The sequence below is a fragment of the Solanum lycopersicum genome, chromosome 10 (genome assembly GCF_036512215.1).
Source record: "Solanum lycopersicum chromosome 10, SLM_r2.1".
Taxonomy (NCBI): domain Eukaryota; kingdom Viridiplantae; phylum Streptophyta; class Magnoliopsida; order Solanales; family Solanaceae; genus Solanum; species Solanum lycopersicum.
This window is the reverse complement of record NC_090809.1, coordinates 38461889-38471457: the sequence shown is the minus strand read 5'-3', so window position 1 is coordinate 38471457 and position 9569 is coordinate 38461889. Positions and strand designations below refer to the sequence as shown.

Sequence of the window (9569 nt, the reverse complement as noted above, 5' to 3'; positions counted from 1 at the left end):
TGAACTCGAACCAAAAGGCAGATGTTGACAAGGGTTAACAATATCAAACTACAATGAAAATAATTTTTAGCATATGCGCATTATGATAATATCTATATTTAAAGTGTTTCTTGATAAATGTAACTATGTATCCAAAGGAATTTGAATTCGAGATTCCTGGTAACACATTATCATAAAGTCTTTACTTAAAGTGCTCCCTAACAAATGTAGCTCTGTACCCAGAGAGTGTGACGGTCACGGAATCAGAAATTTCACAAATTGTGTTCAGAAATAGCACAAGGAACACTTCCTCATTCCAAGGAGGTGAAACTACTAGGCTATAACAAGTTGTTATGTTAAGGATGTTCAAAATATATTATTTAATTATTTCGTATTATTTTACACATGTACATACGAAATTTTGTATCGATGATCACCATGTGGCTATGCCACTGCCCAGAGAAACTTGAATCTGAGACCATATATGATCACCATGTGGCTACGCCTTTGATCAAAAATATTTATTACTTTATCACAATTTTTGGTGAAGTATATAGTATTTTTTGTTAGTATAATAAACTAGAATAGAAGAACTATTATTATAAGACAATTATAGTGTAGAGGAAGTGTTGTTGTAGGTTTGAGGCTCTCTCTTGTATTTTTCCAAAGAAGAAGGTTTCAATACTTTTGGATTCATTGAATCAAGACAAAACAGACATTGATCAAGGTGTCCATTATTAATTAGGGTAATGCTTAAAAGTTTATAATATTTTTTTTATTTTAAAATAATTTTTTTTTTAATTTTTAATTAAAAATATTAAAATTAAAAAATAATAATATTTAAAAAGATAAAATAACATAATATACATATGTTATATTATCATTTTGACGAAATTTTGTTGCGAAATTTTTTCCTATCAATGAATGCCAGGTATTATCATACAGTGTTATATTTATGTTCATTAATTATTTTATACTAGTTGTATATCGATCAGCACGTTGAATTCTTTGTTTTCTCATCACCCACAATAATAATGGAGTTTGATGTTTTCTTTTACTCTTCTTTTATTTTTTCCCCCACTTGATGTAGTTTGATGTTTTATTTCTTTACACTTATATTTTTTCTTTTAATCAGTTTACTCTTTTTACCACTTTCAAAAAATTTCATATCATATTTACCAATTATTTCTTCACTAGGTTCTATGCAAGTATATCTACAATTTCATCACTTCCATTATTTTCTCAAATGAGAACAATGATGGAGTTAGATGTGTAGGGCTGTATGGTACGGTATTAAAAATTCACGTTTCAATAAGTTTGGTTTTAGTTTTTAAAAAAATATTATATCAATATCATATTAAATAAATTCGATAAAAATCGATACTTTAAGTTTGATATAGATATTTTGCAGTATGATTAATTGATTATCATAATTTATTCGATTTTAAATTACATATACGCATATATAATGGAGAACTATGATTTTGAAATTTCAAAAAATATCTTGAGTATATCATATTTACACCTTACACATGATGTAAAAATATATATTCAAAAAATATTCAATCAAAAAATATTCAAAAGAAAGTGTAAGTAATTTTCTTCGTTGATCAGTTACTCAAAAAAAGACATTTCGATCAAAGATAAAAAGATGCAAAGTTCCAACATTTGTCTATATAATATTATACTAATAATTTATATTTATATACATACATACACATATACATACATATATCAATTTTTTATATTTTTGTCTTCATCGAATCTTATTTTCTACTCTATGTCGTGTACAACAATATCATCTCTTACATGTTTATGGGTTATATATGGAACATTTGTAATTATTTAATAAGAAGTAGATAAACATTATTTATGTTTCAGCTTTCATTTTGAGAATCAATTAGTTTTTTTATAGTAATTTTTTTATGTACCATTTAAATATATTGAATTATTAATTAATGTGAATTATAGTACTTTTATGTAGTTTTCAAATATGTAAATATTATTTCAAAAAACATAAGGATTTCATACATGAATTTACGGTTAAAATTAAACTATTTCATTCTCAAAATTTGAACGATGCCATATAAATTAAGACTTATTAGTGATCAAATATTTACAAATAATATATTCATAAAATAATTATATTAATGGATTATTGCATTTTTTTGTTAATATATTAACTTGTTGGGAACACCCAATATAGGATATCAGAGTTATATGGTTTAATTTTGAATTATTCCAATAAGACTAAAATGTCATTTTCTGATTTATCTGAAACTTGATTTCCTCTCAAACAAAAAACTCAATAATGAAAAAAATAGTTTTTTCATGAATAAAAAAAATCATACTATAGTATTAAAAAAGATTTTTTATTCATTTACTTGTCAGAAGATCATCCAACGTGACATTTTTGAGTTGTTAGGATGTTGCCTTATTCATATTATATGTTAGAATTTTTGAATTTATGTCAAATTTCTCAACATTTTCTTTAAAATATTAATTCCTAATTGACCATATAAATCACTATATTGAAAGATAGGTAACAATTAGGGGTACCCGTAGTTCGGTTTGAATCGGTTATTGGTTAAAATTAAAATTAAATCAATTTAGTTGGTTTTTTAAATTTCTAAAATTAACTCAAACCAAATGAAAAAAATAACCATCGATTTGGTTATTGAAGGTTTACTTTAGTTTTTCTAGTTTTTTCGGTTTGAAAGTAATAAATTTGTGAGGACATACCTATCTTGAATAAAAAAACATCTAGTACATGGACAATCCACAAAAAAAATATTGTTGGTTCAATTAAGCAATACTAGAGTTATCATTACACTAATAAAGTTATTAAATTAAAAGAAGTGTGTGACCATCTTATGAAAGGTATGATAGGTAACAAGTTTTGATGGAATTGGACTTAAGATTGTAACTGGGCTAAAATTTAAGTGTCAGGCTTGAGAAAATTACAAAGTTAAAGACTTAAGTTACTTAAAATTTAACAAAATATTTATATTTATTTATAATAATATATAAATAATTATAATATTAATATTTCTAATTTATCAGTTTGGCTTGGTTGTTTTTGCAATTGTTTTTTAGGAAAATCAATACCAAACAAATAGTATCGATTTTTAAATTTAAAAATCAAACCTAATCAAATCAAATTAAATATAAATTTTTTTTATCAGTTTAATTCGAATTATAGTTCGATTTGATTTTTTAATAGTAACCATGACCTTAGTAACAATGCCCATAAAAAATATACGTTTTAATTAGTTTAAGGCTAGATATATTGAGTAATTTATAGTTTATATTTTTTTATAATTTTTTTTAAGAAAACAGTTTTGCTTTCCTTTTTCTTTTGGGATTAGTTTCTTATTTACCATTTTCTCCCCTTTTCTTTCTTTTCCATTTTTTTTCGTGCTCCTATAACATCGCCAAATTGAAGTTTTTGTTTGTTTGTTTACTTCCTCTTAAATATTACTATTTTTTTGGTAAATTTAATTATGATACTAATTTTGTTTTTGTTATATTTTTTTTTGTGTTGAAATTCTTTTATATGAAAAACGAGCAGATCGATGAACTAAGCTGATGCTAATGTGAAAAAGAGAGTGTTAAACTGACCGTAAAAACCAACCTCAAAAGAGGTCACAAAAGACTGACTTCACAAGGTCGGAATTTCATTACAAAAATTAAAAAGGGACCCAGAAATCAATCTGTTTAGTGCAAAAAGTTGAAAAATGCAAACTAATCTTTGGAGGTTGATTTTTAATGCAAAAAAACTAGAAAATGCGATCATAGAAAGTTATTTTTTTAAAAGAAAATAATAATTTTTAAAAAAAAACTTTCAAGGTCTAAAAACTTAAAAAATAATCTTCCTCCGAAGTTGGTTTGATTTTTCAATCAAGTTTATTTTGAATTATGAAATGAAGTCTGTTTAGATCTCTTTTTTTAGTAGGCACTATGCGCATGATTCATAGAATGGCTAGATCACATAGGTCTATTGTACTATATTAACCCATGCATTTCTGAATGTAAGTGACTACTCTCACCGCTAGACCTGTGACCCCCTAGCCAAGTCTAAAATTGAATCTAATAAAGGGTGATCAACATATTTTTTCGTGAGTTTATATTATATTGTGTTTTTTTTTCATTTATGAAGCATCACGAAAATATATTTTTTTTTTACATTTTATTTCAGCTAGTGTATTTGATCAATTTGAGTGCATAGATCTAATTTTACACTTATGATAATATAATTATAAATATACTTTTAAAATATATTTTACCCAAAAAAATGAAGAAGAAAGAAGAGAAGAACATAATAAAATAATGAAAGGTGAAAATGGATAGAATCATCTTATCCAATTCATATTTGATAGAATAATTTTTACCTATATTTATATGAGTGAGATAACTATTCAATCCATCCAATTATCAACCTTAATTCCCAAATATCCATTATATAAAAGTTATCTAATTGCAAATAGAAGTTGTCGACCTATCATAGTTTTATCTAATCCACTAATCGCAAGCCAGAGAAGACTTTGAACTAATCATAAAAGAAGGGAATAAATCAAACTTGAAAGAAATAATTATAGAGTATTATATACCATTAAACTTGAATATTTGAGGCAAATTATTACTATCTCTTGAAGTTATAACACATAAATATGCCCTTTAATTTAGCTTCAGTATGCATCTACACCCTCTAATGTTATATGTACACAACTAGATACATAAATTAATATAAAATTGAACAAGTTGACACATGTGTCTTATTTGACATATTACATACAGGATGTCATATAATGATGTGAATTGCCACATAGGATGTCACATAGGACGCATGTGTCGACTTGAAAAGTTTTATACAAGTCTAAGTGTCTATTTGTACACATCTAAAGTTAAAGGGTACACATGTAAGCAAAAACCAAGTCAAATGACATATTAATGTATAACACATCTCTTAATTACTTAAGCTCAAGCTTAAGCTTATATTCTACATTATCCAACAATCATTGTGTATTATATTGTATGGTCAACCCTCTTTTAGGCATTATGTATTCAGTATTAATTCGATCTATATTCATTATATCAACATTTGGTATGTATGATTGTGTTGCATCACATACAACAGTTGACTTTTGGTAACTCTATATACCTATATAAGTAACACTCCCTTTTCCCTTTTTGTAACTATCTCTTCTTGCAACAATTTAATCAATCTTTCGTAGGTAAGCTCTCCTACATAAATTTTATGAGTTTTGAATTTTATAATGACGATAAATTTAGTATTTGTACATGAATAGTGTTAAAGAATGACAAAAGTCTCATATCAGTGGTTAATGAGATGGGTGAACTCTTTATAAGGCTTGGACAATCCTCCTCCCTTTGATCTAGCTTTTGGGGTGTGAGTTAGGCCTATAGTAGAATTGTGTTTTTAGTTGTTTGTCCTTTCTCTTGTATGGACATTGATGTTATTGTAATGTTCGTCTTGTAGCAGGTTAATTAAGAATGAGTCATCGTGTGAATGACAATCCTGAAAATATGGCAACGGACATATCAAGAGTGGCTTCCTCACGGAGGTATTCGGAGAATGGATTGCCATATGTTCACAAAGTAGGCGTTCCTCCGAAAACAAACTTACTCAAGGAGATCACTGAGACTGTGAAAGAAACTTTCTTCCATGATGATCCGTTGCGTAATTTTAAGGATCAATCTAAGTCAAAGAAATTGCTTCTTGGTATTCAAGCTGTTTTCCCTATTCTTGAGTGGGGAAGGTCTTATAATTTCTCTAAGTTTAAAGGTGATCTTATTGCTGGACTTACTATAGCCACTCTCTGTATTCCACAGGTAATTAATATACTACAAAAATATCATCATTTTGAGCCTTTTCTATTTCACTCTTATGTTAACTAGTGTAGGTTTGTCTTTGAACTTGTCCTTGCAGGACATAGGCTATGCTAAACTTGCCAACTTGGATGCTCAATTTGGGCTATGTAAGTTCATTCCGTGATCCCAAATATATTGCAGACACGTTATACTGTTCTGCTACATGTGTGTATATTAGGTCGATTGTAAGAAATTATCTAGTAGTATTTTCTATCTCCACTAGAATTTGAACCCTCGACAATAACTGATGATATTCACCTACTTTATTGACGGCACACACTTGTTTAGGTGAAAGACATAAACTTTTTCTTCTTTTTTAATTACAGACAGTAGCTTTGTGCCACCGTTGGTTTATGCATTCATGGGAAGTTCAAGAGATATTGCGATAGGGCCAGTGGCCGTGGTGTCTCTGTTGCTTGGAAGTATGCTTCAGCAAGAACTTGATCCTGTTAAGCAAAAACACGAGTATCAGCGTCTTGCTTTTACTGCTACATTTTTCGCAGGCGTTACACAGTTTGTTCTTGGATTTTTCAGGTTATTTCCTCTTCCTAAATATCGAATAATTACTACTCTTTGAATCCATGCTGACTTGCTTTTCTTTTTAGGTTGGGCTTCTTGATTGACTTTCTATCTCATGCTGCGATTGTTGGGTTCATGGGCGGAGCAGCCATTACTATCAGCCTTCAACAACTTAAGGGTCTGCTTGGCATAAAGAAATTCACTAAGAAAACTGATATTGTTTCGGTTATGAAATCAGTTTTTGCTGCAGCACATCATGGGGTAATTTAACACAAATTCTATCTGTTCCTTTTTCATTTTCTTTTAATAGAGCTAACCTAACTAACTATCTTTATGTTTGAATTCCCCAGTGGAACTGGCAGACTATTGTGATAGGACTATCTTTCTTGGCTTTCCTTCTAGTCGCCAAGTTCATCGTAAGAATCTAAACAAATTTCTTGATGCTCTTTCAGCACAACCATCAGGGTTATGTTGTTTTGATTTGCCAATTATTGTTGAACAGGGAAAGAAGAACAAGAAATACTTTTGGGTGCCTGCAATTGCTCCATTGATATCTGTTATCCTCTCGACATTCTTTGTGTTTATCTTCCATGCTGAAAAACATGATGTCCAAATTGTGAGTTTTTGATATAGAAAATTTACTCTATGATTCTCATGTTAGGATATGATTTTTTTTCCCTTACATTTGATCTTATTGTAACCATCAAAGGTAAGACACATCGATCAAGGGATCAATCCTCCATCAGTGAACGAGATTTATTTCAGTGGTGAATATTTAACTAAAGGATTCAGAATTGGTGTAATTGCTGGTTTGATAGCACTAACGGTAAGTTAAACTCATCATTTCTCCGACAATCGTTCTTTTGAGGAGAAAAGCTTATAACAAACTTGTTGAAATTATAGGAGGCTGTAGCAATTGGAAGAACATTTGCAGCAATGAAGGATTACAGTTTGGATGGAAACAAAGAAATGGTTGCTTTAGGAACAATGAATATAGTTGGGTCAATGACATCCTGTTATGTGGCTACTGGTATGTCAAAAAACAATCCTACACTTATTCTTAGTACTAAATTGATGGTGGATTTTTCTCAGTAAGTTGATTGAATTGTGTGCAGGCTCCTTTTCTCGTTCAGCAGTCAACTATATGGCTGGATGTCAAACGGCAGTCTCAAATATTGTCATGTCTTGTGTTGTGTTGCTAACTTTAGAACTGATCACACCATTGTTCAAATACACACCAAATGCTATACTGGCTTCCATCATCATATCTGCAGTTATCGGGTTGATAGATATCGATGCAATGACTCTTCTGTATAAGATTGATAAGTTTGATTTTGTTGCTTGCATGGGAGCCTTCTTAGGGGTTGTTTTCCAGTCTGTTGAGATAGGCCTCTTGATCGCGGTAAAGAACCTGAACAATTTTTAATTTCTTTGATTGGTTGCGATTACGTACATCAAAAGTAAGGAACTTCAAGATTATGATTTGATACAGGTTGCTATATCATTTGCCAAAATCCTCCTCCAAGTCACAAGGCCTCGGATTGTGGTGCTTGGCAAGGTCCCTAGGACACGAGTTTACAGAAATATGCAGCAATATCCTGAATCAACAAAGGTCCCTGGTGTTCTTATTGTGAGAGTTGATTCTGCTATCTACTTTTCAAACTCCAATTACATGAGGGATAGGTACTACTACCACTTCATTACCTTAAAGATATCGTACTTTCTTAAAACCCCTGACCTAAATTCATGTCATTGTTTTGCAGGATACTAAGATGGCTAACTGATGAAGATGAAATGCTGAAAGAAACTAATCAACAAAAGATCCAGTACTTGATAGTTGAGATGTCACGTAAGGAACTGACTCTCCATCTTTCTTAATATATTTTCCCTGAGATTTCAATTGAGTAACTTGCTTTTTGTGCAGCTGTTACTGATATCGATACTAGTGGAATTCACTCATTAGAAGATCTATACAAGTCACTCCAGAAAAGAAATGTCGAGGTAAGCTAATGTATACAAGTATTTTCTAAGTATAAACATGGCTCATGTATATTTACCATTAAACTTTTAATGTGTCTACAGCTTGTTCTGGCAAATCCGGGGACAATGGTGATCGACAAGCTTCATGCATCTGGTTTTGCCGATATGATTGGTGAAGACAAGATTTTCCTCACTGTGGCAGATGCTGTTATGACATTTGCTCCAAAAATGGAGCCTTGAATATATTCACAAAACACATTATATTAACCTGTCTTCGTTTTGAGTGAAAAGCATATCAAAACAAATTGTTTAACTGAAAAAGTTCATGCTCTCTATATGATGGTTGAAGGGAAATTTGTAAATCTCCTTTTGGTTTAGGCATTGTTTAGCCTTTATTTATTTATTTTGGTTTTCCCCCCATTTCTCACATATGTATCTTTCTTTCTTTTCAACTCCATGTATCCTCTGGTGATGCTAGACTAATTTACCTTGTATCTTTGGTTTATTATCATAAATGTGTTACAAGCTTGAGAAATCCATCATACATTTTCGTGTGTTTCAATAATCTCTCATGCAACCTAAAAAAAAGTTTAACTTCAAGTTATCGTAGGTGTATTATAAGAAATGTTTTATAATCTTGCTCTCTTTAAAGAGATTCAAGCCCATTGCGACATAATCTGCATCGATCCAACAATATTACTCTTTACTTGACCCCTCCAGGATACAATAGACCAACAACATCATACAATTCAAACAACTACGGATTAGTTGAAGAGTTCTAAGTTCCACAAAAACAACACATTCCTTAAACATATATACTCTTTTATATAGTGAATATAGTTGATGACTTAGAATATTGTCATTGTCTCAACTTTCTCTTTCACTACTATACACTACTATATTTTTTCACACTTCTCAGCTTTCTTACAACTCTTCACAAAGGAAGAAATACCACTATTTATAGGTGAAGAAGTTTTCCATATAATCAATGGATAGAATGAGGTATAATAATATGGGTAGAATATAATGGGATAGATGTTACATACGTTAAGTAGCTGATGGTCACATAAGTTACCAAAAAACTAATGATCGTATAAGTTACAAGAACTAATTGTCATCATCTACCACAATTTGTATGTACTAACATATGTACTTAATATTTTATTTTAATAATAAAATGCATATACACCAATATCCCC

The 9569-nt window shown here is 30.1% G+C and overlaps 1 protein-coding gene across 2 annotated transcripts; it reads left to right on the top strand.

Annotated features, from left to right (window-relative positions):
- Positions 1-5132: 5132 nt before the first annotated feature.
- ST1 (sulfate transporter 1) lies at positions 5133-8935 on the top strand. 2 transcript variants are annotated; one of them, XM_010329086.4, is made up of 14 exons: positions 5133-5213; positions 5480-5832; positions 5930-5978; positions 6198-6405; positions 6477-6651; positions 6741-6806; positions 6893-7006; positions 7100-7216; positions 7294-7420; positions 7506-7792; positions 7883-8073; positions 8154-8239; positions 8315-8391; positions 8473-8935. In XM_010329086.4, the coding sequence occupies exons 2-14, from the start codon at positions 5494-5496 to the stop codon at positions 8608-8610; spliced, it is 1974 nt and encodes a 657-aa protein (XP_010327388.1). In that variant the 5' UTR covers positions 5133-5213; positions 5480-5493; the 3' UTR covers positions 8611-8935. The 2 variants fall into 2 exon arrangements, with proteins under 2 accessions (XP_010327388.1, NP_001234565.2); NM_001247636.3 differs by having other exon boundaries at positions 5177-5213; positions 5483-5832; positions 8473-8905.
- Positions 8936-9569: the final 634 nt, after the last annotated feature.

Coding starts and splice junctions, on each gene's coding strand:
- ST1 (XM_010329086.4), top strand. CDS start 5,494: ATGAGTCATCGTGTGAATGACAATCCTGAAAATATGGCAACGGACATA. Junction 6,406..6,476: donor TTTGTTCTTGGATTTTTCAG/GTTATTTCCTCT, acceptor TTTTCTTTTTAG/GTTGGGCTTCTTGATTGACT. Junction 8,240..8,314: donor CTTGATAGTTGAGATGTCAC/GTAAGGAACTGA, acceptor CTTTTTGTGCAG/CTGTTACTGATATCGATACT.